Here is a 22,788-nt window from a genome sequence, read left to right on the forward strand (position 1 = left end):
CATCTTTAGAAGGGCAAAACTGTTACAGAAAATTATGAATCCAAGTCAACTAAAAATCTAGAAAATCCATTGAGGAAAGGTTTTAAAAAAATCAACACCACCTCATCCAAGGCAATTTGAAGTATTTGACCCAACTGTGAGAAATCACTCCGAATTTATGCCATTCAGGATAGCAATGGTGATATTCATATTCAAAAGTAGATGAAGTAAGCATAATAAGTATTATAGAATCTCCAAACTGAAAAATAAATGCCAGAATAAAGAAGAAGAGAATAATATTAGTGAAAATGAACAGGGAGATAACATTCTCTGTCATGAATGCTGCTGTGAACTAGAACAATGTTAAGTCATTGTACACATTCTATTCGAGTCACATTTGCTACAAATCATAAGTCAGAATTCAAGTCATTTAAAAATATTATAATTCATTTGTGGCAATTGAGCCAATGCCCTGAAACTCTACACCCAGATGACATAATTACCCTTGAACAATGATTAAGCCTTAAAACAAGAAATGCAAGAGTTTTCTGACACCAACCAGTCAGTACAACTAAAATGCCATGTTGTTCCAATTTACTCTTTTTTTAAACCGTAAGCATTGAAAAAAGTCTACTGAAGAGTCACATTGTCTTATGCCATTATATATCATTCCCATTACTTTTAATATAAAATTTAGTATTCCACCACTGATTGGTAGCAGTAAATACGTGAGAGCAAACACTTAAATCACATTCATGAAAGTGTGGCCACAGGTGAAAATTTATCTAACATGTTTACCCCTCACAGTAGTAGGTAAAAGCATTTGGCATGCAAGATTAATCTCTTTTTTGAAAAATATTCTAAAAGATTTTCACCCAAAAATATTAGGAGTTTGAGTAGATTCATGTAAATCTGACAATAATAAATATACTACATTCTTTACTTTCAGTGTTAGCACCCAAATTTGAATTACTACGGAAAAAATAGATAATGTTCTAAATAAGATAACTAAAAGGACCACTAAATGAAATTAAATAAATATTCACTAATGAGAATGCTTTATTGACCCACAGTTACAAAAGTTTAACTAATCATTCTTTTCAGCTCAACAGCAACCGTACAACATCACAAGCTCAACTTTCAGAAATAAATCTTAAATGACATAAAATCATACACATTTTACAACAAAGATGCCATTGCCTGTTACACCAAAGATAAATTATGGAGAATCATAATGAATCAGATAAGTAAATGTCCTTCTAGTGACACTTTGTAAATATCCAATACAGAGAAAATATTGAACCAGTGAAACCTCCTTGCATTTTCAGCAACATGGTTTAATGATATAGTTCAAGTAACCTAAGACAAGCACACTTTCCACCAAAACAAATCTTACCTTTCAGTAACATGATAACAAAATATCAATAAAAATATGACATCTAAAAATTATACTGTATAACCCACAACTTTCAAAAAACACATTTAAAATAAAAACTGAACAAATCCACTTATTTGCAATGGCTGAAGAGATGTGATACAATACACAATTTAAAGTGCAGAATTCATAATGCTATATATGCACCAATGCCTAATGTAAATTTAGCAGTGAAATACTTGGGCAATGGATACTGGGGAAGAGCTTACAAAATATCATTAAACTAAGGCAAAAAAGAGCCACCTTAACCTAAGCAGCATAACTGTTGCAGAACCCTAGGCTACCACAATTGAAAACTAAACACTGAAATGCCTTTGCTAGGCAGAAGGTTGAGTACAGTAATGCTCTAGAACTTCAGTCTAACAGGATTCTATCCAAGAATTAAGATCATCTTTTTCTCCTCTAAAGAATAAAATAAACTCAAACTCCTCATAAATAATCACATTATATCCATTGGTGACAAATTTTAATTAAAAGATTCCATTAAGCTTTCCGTTAAACATGCTCTCTTATTTGGCTACATCACAGCATTATTATCATCATTGAAAACAATGACAACTTAAGAGAAAAAGAATAAAAAGCATCATTCAGGCTAGAATGACAATCCTACAAAGGTCTTGACTGTCACAGTCATCAACATAATTTAACTATGTGAGCTTTGAGTGATTTCCTAATTACTTTAAAAAATTAATAGCACTAAATTATAACGACTACTTAAGTATAGTAGGCTTACTTCGGTGCACTCTTTCATTATCATTTACCAAGCATAATAACTCACCCATTACAAAGAGCATCACACAGACAATGCAATTACGGCTTCAATCATGAGGCCTGCATGAACTGGTAGCTACACAAATGAACAAATTTACAGCACAATGAAATAAGTATATGACTTATGCATTGGGGATGCAAATCATTATAAGCTGATGTGAATAATTTATGTTTAGGAAAATTAGTCACTAAAAATCTACTGAATCTCAAGAATGACTGTCACCATGATTCTCCAAACATATTAGCTGAACAACAAAGAGCTTTAAAATAGAATTTGCAATTGACATGCATATTTTCCTTTATGAAGATGCCATTATGCGTTCATTATACAAAAGCAGTATGATCCGTAATTTTCAACTATTTCCATTCTACATAATCTTAACAAAATAAACATTTTAGCTACAAGAGGATAACTCAATGCCAACACAAATAATTTAAATAGAAAAATATATAACAACAAAAATGTTTAGAGAATTATACCTTTTTAGATAGTGCATTTTTCATGTACATCTTGCTTGAATTAAATAAATAATTTACCGGCGAACCTAAATGGTCTTATGATGGCTGCTCATAAAGAACAATCAGTTATGTAATTCCAAAAATTTAGGCTGACAATTTCAGCAAATGGTCATCATTAAACCAGTCCACTACATTTCTTTGTGAAATACACCATTTTAACAAAGCATTACGAAAATAACTTTCAAATAACCAAATGGGAATTTCTGTGAAAATATTCTGTTAGGCATTACATTTTCTATCTACTAGCTACACAGTTTTGTTATCTACACGCTTGTATGCCTTGCATTGATTTTATGAATATCTTTACACAACTACTTCACTAGTACATTCACATGCTTCTTATTCATCCAATAAGCACTGATCTTACACTAATGCAGTGAACTTCACTATAACTTTAATGCAGAAAAATTAACCTTTCAAATTAAAGAAAATGATGATGCATCACAGCTTTTGATGGCACACATGCCCTTCTGAGTCAGGCAAATAAAGAGAACTAAATTAAAATGATTTATGCCAATTGGTGTCCTACCATATAGGGATAATTACTCGGAGGAACAGTGTCTGTAATCAGGAAAGGACAATTACTGTCATCATTAAACCACCCAGTTCCAGCAGAAAGGACTTCAAACTAATACTGATATATTGAATGCCAATGAAAACTTATAGGGTATTTCCAGAGTTATACATACATACATGATGAATACTTTATATTCATAACAACTCAGTACATGCTCAACCCATTATTATTAATCATGTACCATGAAAAATATCATCTGATGCCAATACCAAGAAATTAAATATTACTCTGACATTGCTTCAAACCCCATAATACCCACATAATCCAGATGGTTATAGAGCAGTTTATAGTGCAACCTTGTCCAGCACCTCACCTCTGCAGTTTAGAATTGACTACTTTGCACTACTTCTCAAGCCAAAATCTAGAGATGGCACTAACAATACATCCTATTTGCTTCACCCTCAGGAAACCTACCACCAACACCTGTTTATACAGTCACATGGATGATTATCATTAATAAAGATCATATCCCTGACTCAACATACACATAAGGTATAAGATAACAACTACATTTTGATACCATAAACCGTGAGAGACAATATTGATTAAACTTTGATTCTGCCACAATAAACCATAATTTACAGAGAAGTAGCATTGGGCCATGGAACTTTAATTTACAGAATTAACAAAGTTTTCATATCAAAACATTATAAAGTTTAAAAATTATCCAAAAATCTATGCAGGTACTCCCTGACTTATGACCATTCAAAGTTATGACAAACATTTTTATAGGTGTATTAAATATGAACTACCATAAAATTTTCCTTTAGAACTCACAAAATCATGCATGAAGTATGGCACTGTTGTACCCTCTCAACAGGGTTTATCACATAGTTCTAGACTGAAAATTGTTGTAAAACGAGATTTGTATGCCTGTTACAATGAATGAGGAAAGGACCTGGTACAGTGAAGTACCATTGCCACATCCTTTTAGCATGAATTTATATAATTACAAAATATAATGATAGGCCAAGTGACTATATGCATGGTATATGGAAGAAAGTTCTTGAAAGGTATAAAAATAATTTCAAAGGTTTTGAGGAAGGTAGAGCAGTGATCAGTATTCTCGAGAAACCATGCCATTGGTATAAGCATATGTATTGATAGAAAATAATTAAGACTAAGTTGAACAGTATCCGGTTGAAATTCTGAACATCAACACATTTGCCCTATTCGTTAGATTATGTCAGCAGAGATCAGCTTTGAGTGAATGGCTAACATGAAAAGAATTTGATAGTGAAAATCATAAAAAAAAGTCAGGATTCTAAGGCATCAGTTTTGAGTAATGCATTGTGCAATTGCTTGCATTATATGCCACATCAGTCAACCTGAATGTTTGGAATGAGCAGGTAGTTAATTCTAAGTGCCTTGCATTACTTAGCATATAAGTAGTTAAAGGTTGAAATAAAAGCTGGACTCCATTTCATACATAATTTCTGAATAAGGAACAACCAACCAATGTATCTGATTCATTAGCTGGGAAGTATGTATGATGATTTCCTAATTATGCCTACGAGACATCACAAATAGGATACCAAGAAATTGCCCAGGTCCATGTATTATAATGTAAGTTCAACTATCTAATAAACACAAAATATCTTTTCAGGTAACTGAATATCAATTATTGATTTTAGTGAAGTCAAAAATATATTTTTTATTATGTTACCATTTGGAATCTTCTCCTCATCAAACATTGAATAATATTATAAAGTAACATTGCCCAACCAACGTTTGAAATTAATTTAATTCAAACTCAAAATCACTCGGCACCAAAAACATTTTTATCATTAGGATGAAGCTTCTACTGGTACTTCAGTACATAAAAGTAAGCCTTTTTTGAAATCACAACTACAAAATTAAACTCTCTTGAAAGATCTCTCTCCATCCATCATCATCTGAATATAAGTAGTAATTCACCGATATATGTATGTATTTCTCAAAGAAAAAGAATGAGCTACTTTGAAACAGTGCTCGAAAACGAATATCATTAATTTTCAACTGGGATCATGAATCTTTAGCAGTTTAAACTGACTTATGAAGCCAAATATTGGAGGTTACAATTAAATATGCTTTTAATTGATAACCAAAGAGACAAACGAAGTAGAAAAATGAAAACGATGAAACCTTGGCTCTTAACATGGCCATGCTGAACTTATGTTTGAAAATGTAGAGGTTTCACTGTTAGGAATTAATACATTTGAGGTTAAACATATCACTGCACAATTATGGTGTTTAACTTTATGTGCAAAATCAAATAAATCCTTACACAACTGAAATGACTACTGAGCAAATTATAAGCTCCTTCCTTCATTGATCATGAGATATTTGCTCAGAAACTCAACCAAATTATCAGCTTCCAAAGATATTAGAAATGATGGCTGAGCAGTTTTACTTCATCTTTCAATCTTTACCAAGAAAGAAGAGCACATGTAGATATTATACGATAGTTCTTGCATAGCAAAAAGCTCAAGTGAACCCTGTTCTAAATAAAGTTGCATAGAGCTTTTATTGCCCCATGAAGATGATCAAGACCTTTTATATTTAATGATAAAGCACAGCTATATAAATCAGACTTATAAATCCACAAATAATCTTACCAATTCCACTTGATGAAGTGAATATTTAACTATTAATTAATGGCATTTTACCTCTTAAGATATACTCATTTTTAAATTTTGTGACAATAACTTTCACTCTTTTTGCTTTTAAAAGGATCTCGGTGAGATTTTAAGGAGTATTCTGATTAAGCACACATATATATTAGCTTATACAGAAATGCCCACAAATAGAAGCAAACAAAAACATTAATTCTGAAATTCAAGGCTATGCATCTTCATGGTACACAATTATCCCCATCACTAGGTACAAACCACACAATCACCATCCCTGTCCCTGAGGAAGCTTAATTAAATGGTCATATGTAACCACGAGAGCAAAATTAAAATACCACATGCAAATAATATGGAAATAAACCATATTAAAAGCATTAATACTTGTGCTCCCCAGTGCTTTCGTTACGTTTGCCTTGCCTATTTAAGGCCCTACATGGGTCTAAAGTGGGATTACCACTCAACTGGCCACTGAGAGCATTACTGAAAATGAAACTAGAACAATGTAATACTCAATCAGTGAGAATCAAAACATATCAGTAAAGATCCCCCTCATAGGTGACCTTTCTGTTAATTGAAGGTGGGTGAACCACATAGATGCAGATTAACTAGAACTACCCAGTTCAAGAAATTTTGTTTCGCCACCAAGAAAATATAAGTGTAGGATTTGAATCAACTATACTCCCGAAAAAACCAAAACAGAGTGCATTTAATTGTCCACCATTGCACGCTATGGCAGTGATGATTGAAGTGAGGGTGATTACTAGTGGATGTTTTACACCAAGACTATAGCCACATGGATCATTGTGATTAAACATAGGAGATAAAATTCTGGATAACAAATACCCTTTACAACTTGTAACTTCACATGATAAATATAAATAGAGAAACAGCCCTTGAGATATGGGATTTGAGCAGAAATCAAAACAGAAGAAAACACTACTAAGAGTAGAAATAAGATGCAGGATAATTATTATATAGGCAACTAAGGGGAATATGAAAAACAACTGCACATAACTACAAAGAAACGAGAAAAATATGAAGAAAAAATTAAGGATAAAGGGGGAGAGGCGCCGAGCACCTGCCGGGAACGTCCCACAAGCGCCAGGGGCCACCGCGGACCCTCAGCTTGGGAATTTTGAGTAAAAGGCATAAGTGAGGTCATAATTCTTGAAGCGGCAGTACTGAATCTCATGGCGCATCCATGGCCCAAACGACACCGTACTCTCCAATTCACGTGGTGTACCAGCAGCAATCGAAGTCTGGAAAATTGCACAACAGAACACTTGATTCTACTTTCATTAAAATAGAGGAAAACAATAAATATAACCTAGTAATGAATGAGACCTAATAAGACACTTCTATTTTCAATTCTTGAAATTGATTTTTCAATTGAATGGACACAGGCAACACAACTGTACAATGATAATTCCATTGCTTCTCCTAACAAAGGCAACCTGAAATCTGAACCAACATGCACAATAAACGCCTCCTCACCTCCGTATACTTCCCTCTTCCCTTCCTCCCATCCAACATCCCTATCCTATTTCTTCCCCTTCTTTGCTTGCCTGACATTCTCCCCTCTATCACAGTCCTCCAAATCCCTTCGACAATCAATATGCTCTGCATCAATTTTTCCTGTCTCCTTATGCTTTATCCCAAATATCCCCTCATCTCCCCAACCACGCCCAGCACTTCATCTGTTTTCCTTTCTGGCATTTTCTATGCATACCGACATACTTGGCGGTGTCTACATCAAGTGCTTGTTATGATTTAACCCTATCTATCGCAGGATTCAATTGATTCTTCTCCACAGACATGGTCATCCCTTATTCCTAAAATGCAGTCCCCTACCTCACTTCCATCTCTTCCTTCACCTACCTTCACATTGCAGATAATAATAGTATTCATAATTTTTCCCGACTGGGTGGCCACCTTGATTTCCCCAGTTCTAGACAATCTTTGTGAATAACCGTTGAGTAAAAAGTACAACTTATTTGTCGAGAAAGTACAGATGGAGGTCTCAATAATTTCTTTTATCTGACACATTTTCAGGATTAGCTGTGGCCTAAAAAAGTCTCAGCTTATCCTCAAAATGAGTAATTTATTAAAGTACATAGGCATACATATGTGAATAAATGAATATCATGATGAAAGAAGACACTATGCTTTTCAACATAAAGTACTTTTATTACAACCTAGGGTTTGTTACAGCATAACATCTTTAGGTCTCGTAATATCTTCTAGTCACCTGAAGATATTACACTGTAATGAAATATAGATAATAATTAAAATACTCTACATAGAAAAGCAAAGTGTCATCTTTCATCATGAAGGATTTCCACCATGTTACACCATAAACTGTATTATTCACATGAATACCACTTATGGCTTAGATTAGCCGCATAATGGAAAGTATGTAATTGCTCCATTAACTTGAGTTATAGCATTCAGTGCAAGTCAAATGCTGAACCATTTTGGTAACAAAAGCCTCACTCACAATAAATTATGTGTGATACCTTTGAGAACCTTAGAAAGGAAGGCATATCCTACATATACGCCATCTACAAATGTACAATGGTGACTTATCCATGGCAGGGAGAATTTGAGCCCAAATTAAAATTATATTTAATGTACATAGATATACCTATGCTATCTATCAGAAAAGATAAGCATCACAGAATGTATGCTTACTGACTACAATGAGATTAAACTAAGAAAAAGTTCATTAAATATTACTCGATAAATTGCAAGAAACTGCGGGAGATGCCGAAACAGTAACTTTTGACTGAGTCATCTGTTAAGTGTGCATTACAATGCAACAATTTTAGAGTGTAAAAATCTTTCACCTCGACTAGGATTCGAACCCAGATCCCTCTATGTCCAGCCGAGTGCTTTAGCCCGTTAAGCTATCGAGGCATCCCCATACACTCCAAATGATTACACACTTTCTTGATCAAGACGAATTAAGCAACTTACCTTATTTGCAAAAACTGTCAGGACAAACTTTCCTGGTTGGAAAGTTTCCAAGACACGAGATATTACTTCCTTATAGGATGACTGAGGAACATTACTTTCAAAGCTCACATATGAGAACTCTGGCTCAGGAGTAATGTGAATCGTCATGTAGCAACCCTATAAAAAAATACAAATGTAACTAAATTATGTTTTTCTTAAAATTTATTTATACATATATTTATACACACTAACAAATTTATCTACGTTGATCGTTCAATAAAGCCTTAGAAATCCCAAGAGATGGTGCTCATAGTATCGTCAAAGGCTTGCTTTTAGTAAGCCTCATCTCTGACAAGACTGCTGTTAAATTTTCAGCAATATCCATCACGTAGTTTCATTTGCATATTTGATTAACGCAACAAACTTTTGTTTAAGTAGAAAAATGAAAAAAATGAGTCTTGTGTGAGAGAAACAATTGATTAGAAAAACCTCAGCAAGACGGGTTCTGCATTTTCCCTCAGCTTAGAATAAATGCAACATGTGGTCAATTTGAAGGCTGGTTTGGTGCTTTTTCGTTAAAATCCTGATGAATTTCTGGACATGGATACACTACTTCACCCCAGAGACAAAGGAACAGCCGAAACAGTGTGTTTCTAAAGAGAATCCAGCTCCAAACAAGGCGAAGACTGTGATATTGGCCGACAAGGTGATGGCCACTGTTTTTTGGATGCATACAGAATCATCTACATTGATTACTCGCAAAAAGGACAAATGGTAAACAGAAAGTATTATGAGCCATTATTGCACCAGTTAAGCAAAGAAATAAAGAAAAACCTTCCTCATTTAGCAAAGAAAAAAATTCCCTTCCATCAAGGAAATGCATGAGTTTAAAATTATTACAACATGCACCACATTCACCAGTTCTGTCCCCCAGTAACTTTTTATTGATTTCCAAACTTAATAAAATGGCTTAGTGGAAAACGATCTGCATTGAACAAGGAGGTCATTGACAACACTAATGCTATTTTGAGGAACTTCCAAAATGCTACTTTTTGGATAGCTTAAAAAAGTTGATAAAATGCTGGGAAAAGTGTACTAAGCTAATAGAATATTACAATGAAAAATAAAAAAATTTAACTAAAATAATATTTCTTTTTTATATTTTTCTAAGGACATATTGAACGACCCACATGTGTGTGTGTGCATATATTTTAGCTAATGTACAATTAGGTTCTAAACGTGAAATTTTTACTGCAAGGTGGAACAACAAAGTTAGAATAAAAGTAGCAATCTCTTTTCAATTCTAGAGCTATTAATATATTTGCAGAATTAGCACTGGACATGAGAAGCCTCTTGTGTTCCAGGATTTTCAGCATTTTACAAAGAATATATTTTGTTGCACATAGATTTGAACAACAACAAAGAATGATTCAAGGAAAAAAATTATATCTACATGACATACAAAAAGGATGTACACTAATCATTTTCAAGGAAAGAGCTCATGCAAGTCTTTTGTGTATAAACTTGTAAGGGGTTGATTTAGTTGACTGAGGAGAGATCAATCTGTTTCAACACATATCTAATGACCCATGTATCTTGAAATCTCCATAAACATAAATCTATATGGACAGAATTCCAAGTGTGAGGTATCTGGCTATGAATAATATTACATATAACAATATAGCAAGGTTTGATTGTTGTGAAAAGAGTTACTACAATGTTTAAAAGCAGGAATTGAGAGTTAACTAACAAAAATATTTACCACAGGATTTCAATTAATGGAAATATGGTGAAGTAGGTACATTTACTCTTTAAGTCAATCATTTATAGGCCATTAAGTCAGCCAACTGGACCACGAATATAATATTAAAGAAGTAATGCCCTAACCAATATATTCAGGAACTCATTTTTCCATTTAAAACGATAGGATAACAATATGCACAAGGTTGCCATTTCTTTAATGCTGTTCCTTCAATTCACTTTCCAATCACTTTAATTAACTTTTCTGTGGAGTTTGCAGCCATCATATTTCATTAAGTAGCTTAAAGGGTATTCATGAAGATTTAATGTTAAAACAGACATGGTTGATCTAGGATGCCTCCTCATAAGCATAAATTTGCATAGAGCAGTACCTCAGATTTATGCAACCCAGATTAACATAATAGTCACATTTATGTATAATTCTGTGTGGTCGAGACTAGTCTTCATACAAATAAATGCAATCAAATTTACACTTCTGAAACAGGAATTTACATAAAATATCAGTTTCCTACGGAAAATATGAGCCAATTATTTGAAAATTTTTGTTGTGCCCATCGAAAATTTTCCTTAACCAGAAGATTACCTAATTAAAAAATAAATATAGGTGGGTGTATGTGTAAATATATATATATATATATATATATATATATATATATATATATATATATATATATATATATATATATATATATATATTTTCATACACACACATATATAATTTACTTGACAATAAACCTGTGCTCTTTTACCCATAAAACCTAAAAATTAACTTATAATTTTTTGGCCCAACCCTAATTTTACATAAACCTCAGCTTCAGTGCTTGTCTAAGTTTCCTAAAAAACTCCAGGTTTCACTGTGGACTGTTTTTTCAACGTTAACATTTGAAGTTAGTGGTTAATGATAGAATTAAACAATCAAGATAAATTAGTTTTTATTGACTTTGGCTGAGTATCTATATTTTAATTGATGGTAATTCTAACAACAGAGCTTTTATGGAACATACCCACACATACATACTGGTTAATTGACATGTTTCTTAAGAAACATTTCCTATGAAGATCATTTAGTAGTTGAAAAAATTAATGCAAAAAAGGTGGTTTTTAAAATTTGAGAAACACTACATTAGCAGTAAGATATTTTACACACGACATGTTATACCACTCACCAATTAATAAGATTACTGATCTAATTAATTTTTCTAAGTTCATTGCTGTCTAAATTAAGGTATAACTTATTATTAAATACTTAAAATTACATTTTAATTCATCACTTTTTCAGACATCATGAGTTATGCAAATAATAAATTAAGAAAATGTTCAGTCTTAAATACATGGCCAAATCCTGATTCCCAGCATGATTATCCTATCCTTGCTCAAGAAAAATTACAAATACAACTGCTGTCTACTTTTAATCAGCATTAATGGCAGCCAAACCATTCAACGATTATCAAAGTTAGCTTTCATTTTCCAAAAAATCAATTTTACAAAGCTTTGATCTCAAGATGCAAAGCCTTGGTCAAGATGGTCTCTCTGGGGACTATTTATTGGCCTTTTAGCAGTGGCTACTTTTATACCAGTGATTTGCCAGGCAAGAAATTTTTTGAAGTACATCAATCAGCCTCAGCATAGAAAAAAATAATTCAAAATTCAGGCCTTTTTTCTATTTTCCCACCTAAGAGTGTGCCACTGTCCATTATTTGCATAAACAAAGCAGTTTAGCAGCAAATTGACATAAATGAAGAAAATATATCATTCTAATTGAATACTAAGACACAATGTGCAAATAAATGCATAATGTACTTACTGAAGCTAGATCAGGACCATCCTGAGAACAAAAAGAGTACATTTTACTGCATATTATAATGAAGTGTAGTAATTAATTTGAAAAAAGTACTATGCCAGAACATTACACATATCATATATACTAGAGACCCCAAAACAACTGTAAAAAATTCACGGCCATTTCTATGGTACATTTTGTCTTCATAATATTAAAAACGTCAAACTAGGTTATATTCAAACTATATGTCATATGTAATAATCATGAATATGAAAAAATCACTAATAAAACATTCCAAAAAACAAAACTTACTGCATGTACTAATATCAGGATTATTGAATGCAGACACTTTGAACATCAGACGGGAATTTTTGCAGCAGATATATTAATGATTGTTTCTAGTTGGCACAATGACAAAGTATCACTGTACACAACATACAACATTCATGAAAGGACCAAAGAGAACAAAATTTGAGGCTCATCATGACTCTGAATTACAACACCAGAAATTCCATCTCCAATAAAAATGTGTCGGCAGAAAATATCACCAGTCATTAATTAAAGGAGCCATGAAGTCAAAATCATTGCACTTGATGTGACCCAGTAAAAATTCATAGTTCTAGTCATATACATCCTTCAAGTTCATATTTAATTCATTTGAAACTTCACTGGCTGCTCCCTTTTAAGGGTAGAAGAGGATCTTTTAGTCTTAAGTTATAGGGTGTACATAAACTATCCCTTGAGTCATGTAAAAGCACAAAGAAATGGTAATGCATGCATTTTTAAGTCACATAAAAGAATTTTCAGGAGATGCACAACTTGACTTCCCTGACATCCAGTCCTGTGACCTCATTAACCAAACAGAAAATACTAAAACAGCAAATGAGATGCATGCTAATGAGAAATTAAGTACTACACAAAATGGCCCTTTAAGTTCATATTTTTGCAGTATCTAGACCTCAATGTTGTCAGTATTATTTTCAGCTATTTTATTCCACTTATACAAATTTCAAATTTTAAAAATTCATTGATGACGTTTCCATTATAAACAATGATCTAAAGGTTATATGTTACCCTAAAAATTAATTCCATGCCACATTTGTGGATAAGAAGCAGTAGGTACTGTTTTATGCCCATGAATTTTTTCATGTTCTGATTTTTATCATAAACAATATCTACTGATGTAAAAAATGGAAAATACATCGATAATAATAAATAAATAAAAACAACTATGTCATCAATGTACCACAATTATTATTGCTACAAGTAGTCTATTAAAAGTAATGCTTATTATTAATTGGAGAAACTCGTATTGACAAAAGTGTCCAATAATTTAGAATTAAGCCATTTTTCCATTTTAAAACTCAAACCACCTTAAACGCCACCAAATTAAGAAAGGATAAATATGGACAAAGATTAATTTATGGTATGAAGGTGTTTTATCCGCAGTATTATGCAGTATATAAAAGTACTTGGTCTGCATTGTTTGGAATATAATACAATGGTAATTGAAATGAATATCAGCAGAGCCTTATTTTACTAGAATTTCATGTGCAAATTATTTAAAAATACTTTTAATAATATCATTTTATAAAAAGTATTTTTCAGATCTAGCTTTTCTACAATATTTTTCACCTTATATGCCAATTGAACTAATGCAAAATTATGTTCTAGTCAGAATATATGGAAACATTTTTTTACAGTGACAAAAACACTTTCAGTCATGTGATACTTCCTCTTCTTTAATCAAATAACGTCATGAATAAATAAATAAAATATATGAAATAATCAATAAAAAAGATTAAAATAAGAAAGCCATGAAAAAATTCTACATGAGCATGCATATATGATGTTAATTAATGATTCATTTTTTCACTTTTCTAGCAATTTTCATAAGAAGTCACAACAAATTCCATACAAATCAGTCTTGAGTGCTTGGTCATCAAACTAGTGCCTAGTTTAAGAAGTTATGGAGTAAACCTCCCCTGATACTAGCCTCTGAAGTGGATGAAAGTATGTCTTTAGTACAAGAAAACAGTGCACTACCACATGCCAATTATAATTTTTTCGAGCCTCACCAGAATGAGATTACAAAGCATAGCCTAGCTAATAACTTGATAAATATCTCATCTCAACTTTTTAGTTAGGTCACACATACCCTCAATATTTCATGACTGTGACATCTTATGGTACCCTACACAACAATCAACACCCTCATAAATGATTAATAATTTCTTCCCATGGAAAATACAGGGTAATTACAGTTATACCAAACAAAAATGCAACTTGCCATGCAAAATGCCTAGGGAAAAAATACTTTCACTTGTACGCATACATTCTCAACCGATCTCATATGCTTTGTTGGCAAAACCCTTCGTGCATGACTGAGTTGAGCTGAAATAACATCTAATGTAGTGTATCTTAAAATTCTCTCACCATCTTTTGTCAAAAAAGCTCCCCCTATCACCATTTATCCCAATCTCCAGGGGCGATATCTCATATTGTCATCTGCTATGAACAGAGTACCACTTTTTCTGCCCGCTGCATGACGGGTGGGAACCTCAAATGACATGACTGTGGTGTAATAAATGTCTTTCAGGGGAATTAAGACTAGTATTATTTGTTTCCTTCACTACTTAAACACCCTTACTCTCCTCATTCATTACCCTTTCCACCTGGTACTTGCAACCACTGCCAAACCTTTTTGGTTGATTGCAAGGTATCTGTGTACATATATGTAGATATACCTACTAATGATCAGACTTACATTTACATACCCATTTGTTCATGCTAATGCTAAGAGAAAATTTTAGGAAAACAGCTATGAGGAGTTGCCTCTACAACTCAACCTAGTACCCTAAAATTACAAGGACAACTTTTCAAGCCTGTGAAATAAGTGAAAAGATACCCACTAGTGTGTATCCATATATTTTCAGATAGCATCATCTCTTGAAAAGTACATGTGGAAAGGTTGTCAATGGTGGTCAGTCTGATGTAGAATAGCAAAAATCCAATGTGTGAAAGCCTCAAAATTTCATGTACATAACGTGAGGTGTGCATTTTATACAATGACAAAAGTTTTTTAATATTTTGCTCATGATGATAGGCACCTATTACACATGGAAAATTGTGGTATTTAACATCGATGAGAAAAGTCAAGGAAGCCACAGAATTTATATTACAAATATAATCCAGTGGCTGGTCTCATACAGATTATTGTTTTCTAACAATAAAAATTTACCAACATTCAAACAAGATAATTGATGCAAGATCTGGTGCTTTCCCAGCGTATTTGCTTGATGAAGTTTTCTCGGGTCTTCCACCGGGTCAGGGGTTCCATGTTGGCCGACTTTTTGATGCCCAACTCGTGCATCGTCCTAAGGGTAGATGATTGCCACTCTGTTTTTGGCCGTCTTATATACATACGCTCTCGGGTTCAGGTGACTTCTGATTGGTCCGATGAGAAGGAGCTTCCTGATTGGTCGCTGGGTCGTTGTGCTCTGTTCCTTTCTCTTCTCACCTCCATTAGCACAGGTTTCCATGTGTTGCTGAGGGAATAGCCGGAATCTCTGTTGAAATTCCATCCTGCCATTCTAATTTCGATAGATTCCTTGATGATGCAATCCCAGTAGCCACTGGCGTGGGCAAGTAGCTTCGTCCCGTTGAAAGTAATTGAGTGACCCATCCCGATGTTGTGTTTAGCGATGGCTGATTTTTCTAACTGCCCTAGTCGTGTCTTTTGTGTTCCTTCAACCTGGTCTCGATGTTCCGCCCTGTCTCTCCAATGTAGACATCTCTGCAGGTACACGGGACTTGGTATATATGCCTGGGGTCTTTAGGTCGATTGGGTCCTTTGCTCTGACAAGCAAATTTCTAATTTTTCCCAGTGGTTTATGGATTGCCTCGCCAGTATCCTGGATATTTTCCCAGAGATCGAGGCGACGTACAGCAAGCAGGCCCTGGCTAATGGTTTTTATTTTTCCTCCACCGTGCATGCTTGCGGGTCAAAGGACCTTTTTAGGGCCAAGGAGGAAAAAGGTCCTTCAAACAGAGTGGCAATCATCTACCCTGATGACGATGCATGAGTTGGGAATCGAAGGTCGGCCAAAATGGATCCCCTGACCCGGTGGAAGACCCGAGAAAACTTCATCAAGATAATTGAGGACCAATAACTTCATTACTGGCTTTTAATAAATTCATCCGTGGCCAAAATTATTTCAAACAATTTAAAAATGAGAAATGTAGCAATAAATTTGTTGATGGGGCACTCAGTAAAACTACAGTCTGTTAAAAAGTAGCAGGAAATAACAATGTATGTAATGAAATGTACAAATAATAAGAAAAATGACAACAAAAAAGCATTTTGAAAAATAGAAAACAGAAATTTCACATTTAAAATTATTTTGATGGCTGAGATAAGTTCGGTTTCAATGATTACCTAACAAATGTAAATTCATGATAACAATATATCTGAGCTGGGATTTAATGCTGTGAACTATATGGTACTGGATTAGTAAATTTCCCAAAAATGAATTTGGCCACACCAGTGGTATTTTATAAATAACGATTATACTTGGTGGCAGTTGTCACCATTGCAAAATTAATGGGAAACATCAATGAATTAATGCAGACAAGATTACAACATGCAAACAATCAAGCATCAACAATTATTTTACAATCACAGAATTAAATACCATAGTGATGCAAAGCTGGGTAGTTAATTGAAAGTTAGTCCTTAAACAAAGTAGTGATTCCCATCTAACTGTAGAAAAGTTGATCGCTAAAAAACTGCAATACACATGAATTAGTCAAAAGATATTATACAAGTCTATGGCCATAATTGGCTACTTCAAATTCTCTAAAAATATAGTCTAAAATATAGCCAGTAATTGCATTTATAAAATTCTTAGGAAAGCATTAAACATATAGCAGCTAAAATGGACAACATTCAGTGCTTTAGCTTTCTGCTATAGGTTTTACATAGAAAAATGTAACAAAAATACCACAAAAAATGAGTTAGTTCCAATTCATACTACTTTAAAACAAATGAGTAGATAATTTTAATCTTCTTTAAGTTATTATTTTTCAGCATGATATGTGCCCCAGTGAAATATTCTGGAGTAATAGTTCCCATTCAAATCTGAGGGAATGATAGAAAAATACTAGTAAATGGTACCTGGACTAATTATTAATGGACAAGACTGCCATAGTATTATAAAAATTAAAACAAATGTGCACATAAAGGAGACAAAAAAGGAAAATTGGAATGGATTTCAAGAGATATGAATACAGCAGCAGAGTGCCTGGCACAGAGAGCAGCAAGAAATGGAAGAAAGGATAGCCTCGAGACAATTCCGAAAAGAAAATTGAAAAACAACACATTCATCTGATGACCATAATCAGGCCATTTAGAAATGAAATAAATAGGTTAGTGTGACAGGTGAAGGAGAAGTTCTTGGGAGACAGGTAAACAGAAGTGGATGAGCTATTGGAGAGAGGGAAAGCAGAGACTACATAAAACACTAATTTATTTTCATGGACCTCATTGGATTAAATGTAATGATTTAATGACTGATGGAAGCAGATGACATTCTTGGCAGAGAGTTAAGATGACCTCATGATAACGCTCACAAGGATGGAAGGCAATATATAGACTAAGAACAATTTGAAGATTAATATGAGCAAGACCATGGCACTCTTAACCAGTAAACAAAACACCTGCACTGCAAGAATGATATTCACGGGCAAGCAGATAAGAGATCATTCAAGAAGTTACTTACCAAGGAAGTATGACAATATCTGATGGGAGAAGCAATTGAGATGTAATGAGCAGGATAGATCAGGTGAAGAGCTTTTAATTAGAAGAGAATGTGGTTTAACTCAACCAGCAACAGCTAAGGTTGAGAGGGATATAATCAAGACTTTTTTGTCCAAAGGGCCCTTTAATATGCAAGTGAAACATTAACAATGGAGACCTATTTGAACCAGATTGAGGTTTCCGTGATTTGGATCTGAAGGAAAAATATTAAGATTAGATTGGCTGAAAATATGATGAATGATAAGGTGCTGACAAGAGTTGGAGAGAGAAGGAAACTGTAGAAGATGATAGAGATAAGAAGGGGGAAATGAATAGGATACATTTTATAATATAACGAACTAGAACATTTGATCATAAGAGAGACCATGGTAGGATAGAAATGCCAAGTCAGACCAAGGCAGCAATATATCAAGCAAATACAAAAAGAAGGGTTGCCATAGTTACATGGAATGAAGATACTGGCACCAAATAAAGATCAAAGAAGGGGTGCTTAAAAACGATCTACAGATTGAAAACCCAAAGAAGAATAATATACAGTAAACTCTAAATTATTCCTGAGTGGATTATCTGGTTTTTGGATTATCCATACTACTCTCTTCCCAGCACCCCAAAACTTGAATAAAATTACAATCACAAAGATAGTCAAATTCTTTGAAACTTCAATACACTTCCATAAAATTACAAGTTTAAAATATCAGGGCTTTCTTACAAGTTTTTAGTTCCACAATATTAATTGTCAATAGTATTTGATGTTTTAATATAAATATATTTTTACTATCCGTACTTTCCCATTATGGTGAGTTTAATGCCCATGTAATTTTTAGTATTCTTTTTTGGGGCCCATTACCCTGTGCTCATGTTGTATTTAAAATCCAAAAGAGGATACTAAGACTAATGTGCAATGCACCCCTCAGAGCTCCATGTCGCCCCTTTTCAAAAAACTTCGTATTCTCCCTCTTCCCTGCGTGTATATACTAAGTGCTATTGTTTATGCTAAACACCATATCTCATTATATACCACTAACAATAGCATTCACAATCATTATACCAGAACCTGCAGTCATCTACATGTGAACTTCATCAGAACTTGCAAGTCCACTTTTTCTTCCCATAACATGGGACTCTTATTGTATAATAACCTTCCTCTGGTTATCAAGAGCATAGAAAAAATGTCCACCTTTAAATTCAAAGTGAGGGACTTTTTCATGCTACACTTATTCTACAATATTGATGAGTTTCTGAATATGTAACAATGTATTGTATTTTATGTTAAGATCTTTGACGTGACGTACATCGTGGAACATGAATGTACCCAGATCCTCAGGCAAATAGATAAATAAATTTCCCTTGCATTCACTAGCACTGAGAATTCCATATTCTCCTTTAAGGTACATTGTTTCACTATGCAACAAACAAGCCATCAATCATCTAAACTGCATTATTTTAATTGGTATCATATGATATATGTGATTCTTTTTTAAAATTAAAAATTTTTTAAAAAATTAAAATTTTTTGCCAGGGCCACATGGTTGGTTTTACTTTCTGAGGATAATAGTCCGCTATTCACTTGATGATAGGTCTGGTTTTTCTATAATTCTACCCTTATAAAACAACTGAAAAAAGAGAAAAACTGTACTTTCCATTATTAAACATCTCTAATTAATCACATAGAATGTAAAAGAGAGTTCCTATGGATAATTTTTTATATCACGACAGTGTTTGCTGTGAATTTCAGTTATCCACCTTTCTCGATTTCTGTGCTTCATTAGTCAACTAATTGTACAGATAATCACCAGTTTACCGTGCTTAAAAATTTTTCCTCTCGCAACGCTTGGATAAAATTTCTTCCTAATTGTAAAGCTGACAATTCCATCGTTCAAGACTAGCTTAAAAATACTGAATGTAAGATTGTAAATTATCAGCAAAAAGAAACATGCACTTAGGAATTTCTAGCAAAGTAGAATACTAAACTATGATTGGTGAATATTCAAATTGCTACACACAATATGTGCTATGTTTACCAAAAATATGTACTAACTTAAGCACATCAGAATAGAATTGCCATGGCAGTGGGTATGCCTGAAAAATATGTTCCAGTTATTTCAAATTTCAAGTTCATTTTCATAATGCTCTAGATATTTTACAGGAACATAGATTAACAGGTCAAATTATAAAAACATTTCTGCAAGTAATAGATAGTACAAAAGCTTCTAAAGCATATATAAATAATGGCAATAGCAATCAAAATTTATTACGCTCCTCCGAGTGTTTGGCAAGTTCAAGTTACAAAGTATAAAATGCATACTTACATTTTTTGAAATCCCATTCATTGAGTAACCACATGGCTCGAAAAGGAAATCATCAATAACCATGTTAGGCATCAATTTATCGATTCCAGATTTCTGAAACAAAACTTTCAATTAAATACTAACCCTGGAGAAAATAAAAGTTTTGACCATGTACACGACAATATGAGGACACAAGCATTGGTAAAATCACCCAAAACACCAAATGTAGAACAAATCATTCACAACCTAGACCAAATATTCAAAATGTAAATAAATGATATCACTCACGAGCTTAACATCATATTTCATCAAATTGAATTTTAAGGAAGATAGTGCATGCAGCTAGGAAACCATTAAACAGTTGTAACTCTCTTCCCTATGGAGGAAGTATCAAACTATGTTTTATCAGCTACGAGGGATTTTAATCAGCAGAAAAATGTACACAGAGCAAGAAAAACCTTTATAATTGAAAATAATTCTCAAGAGGAGCTTAAAGATGAAGCCTATGATAGCCAGAAACTCATATGAATGATTACTCAAAAGAGTTCTCAGTGGAGTCTGGGGAGTAAAGCGTGAGGCAAATAATTCTGGATACACAATTTTCCAAAGTTCCCCCGCTTTAAAATGCCTTGTAGCATTAAATTACATATGAAGTGCAACAAATATTGGGTAGCACATTAATGCTTCCTAATTCGTTTAGTCTCTTAAAAATGGTTCAAATTTGGGAACTTTCAGAGAAAGTGTAATGAGAAGCCGAGGGGAGAGGTAAATAAAAGAGAACCACTCTTATTTGATTCTGAAGACATACTAGTCCAAAGTTACTTGGCCTTAAATCCCATAAAGATTTAATTTCTGATGAATAGGTTTCCAAATTCATATACTAAGCACTCATCACTCAACCCCTAGTGTCTTCATGTTAATACATTAAGCTATATTATGGGTCTGACATGACTTAGGGAAACCAGCTGACTCCTACACCAACTTGGCATTCTCCCTCCAATTGGTCAGGTCATTATTAAAATCCACTAGACTCTCTTTACTTCCCCTCCCCCCAAAGGATTCCCGAACCACCTCAAAAAGTCCGGCTTTGAAAGACACTAAAACTATCTGACCGCCCTAGACAAATTTTTGTTTTCAATTGCCAGTAATCATAGGATCTACTGAGAGTGAGTCAGATGTAAAGCACGTTTTAAAATCAAAATATAAATATTTACCAAAAGCAATGTTCCATGACTTCTGACTTTGTCAATCAGCATGTTATCATCATGACATTCCCAAAAGAAAGGTTACTTTAATTTCAACACATAATTTAACACAGAAATCAAATATATTCCTTATATTTTTAATTTAATAGTTGCTCAGAAAAATAATATCAACTAGTACTCACCTGTGTAGCTTCCGCAGCAGTTGATGAGTATTCCTTCGTGAACACATTCATAACATGTTGATCGAGATCAGACATCAAAATCTCTAATGTCTGATCTGGCTCATTCAACCCCTCTTCAATACTCTTTGGCAATCCACAGCACAGGGCATTTTGATTATTGTGAATACGATTTAAGGTGTAAAGGTACCAGCAATCACGGTTTATTGTTCCAAGACAATATGCAGCACCATCTGTGAAAATTAAGACATCATTAGCTTAGAAATGCGAACTTTCTCCTGATTTTGTCAAAAGGCTCTGCCTTCTTTCATAGCACCAAACACTAACACTTACCACTGAACACTCCTATTAGGCAAAAACTTCTGGAAAATCATGAATTATAGAATATAATTGATTTAAAAAGGTAAAATTTAGCAATATATTTACTAAAATTATAAAAAATATTCACTCTTACTAAAACAAAGAATGATAAAGAAGCATTAATTCCAACTAAGTAAGTATAGAGAAGGCACACACAAAATCAAATACATAACGATTTCAAGCTGGGGAAAGAAAACTAAAATTTCTATACATGTCATTAAGAAAAATGAAACAATCTGTAATGCCAAAACACAAATGAAAGGCTGGTAAATCTTTTGCAGCGCAATACCATTGGTCTCTCTTCAGCATTAATTTCTAAATTTAGCATATAAAATATCACAGTGAAGTTTTCATTACCTGATGGGCATAAAAGTGGATTGTGAATCACTGTCAAGGCCTTAGTTACAGTTAAACACCCTAGATTATTTACTTTCAGGATTAAGCCTCAAATAAAGAATAAACATAGCTAGTCCAGCATAGGCCATACTCAGCTTTAGGAAGTTTAAGAAAACAGAAAATGCTCAATCAATCTTGACTTGCTTGATGAAA

General features: G+C 33.5%; 1 protein-coding gene across 2 annotated transcripts in view; it reads right to left on the reverse strand.

The window, feature by feature from the left end:
- Positions 1 to 1,028: 1,028 nt before the first annotated feature.
- The window catches only part of SamDC (S-adenosylmethionine decarboxylase), a 42,655-nt gene continuing 20,895 nt past the window's right edge, over positions 1,029 to 22,788 (reverse strand). The window contains exons 5-9 of one of the 2 annotated variants that reach the window (XM_071582666.1): positions 21,883 to 22,112; positions 20,517 to 20,609; positions 12,414 to 12,434; positions 8,870 to 9,025; positions 1,029 to 7,152 (exon numbers count right to left, since the gene is read on the reverse strand). In XM_071582666.1, the coding sequence (XP_071438767.1) occupies positions 7,015 to 7,152; positions 8,870 to 9,025; positions 12,414 to 12,434; positions 20,517 to 20,609; positions 21,883 to 22,112 (638 nt within the window). In that variant the 3' untranslated portion in view covers positions 1,029 to 7,014. The remainder of the gene's footprint in view (positions 7,153 to 8,869; positions 9,026 to 12,413; positions 12,435 to 20,516; positions 20,610 to 21,882; positions 22,113 to 22,788) is intronic. The other variant, XM_071582667.1, reaches the window with a different exon arrangement.

This window comes from Hetaerina americana, unplaced genomic scaffold (genome assembly GCF_022747635.1).
Source record: "Hetaerina americana unplaced genomic scaffold, ioHetAmer1.1.p SCAF_12, whole genome shotgun sequence".
NCBI lineage: Eukaryota > Metazoa > Arthropoda > Insecta > Odonata > Calopterygidae > Hetaerina > Hetaerina americana.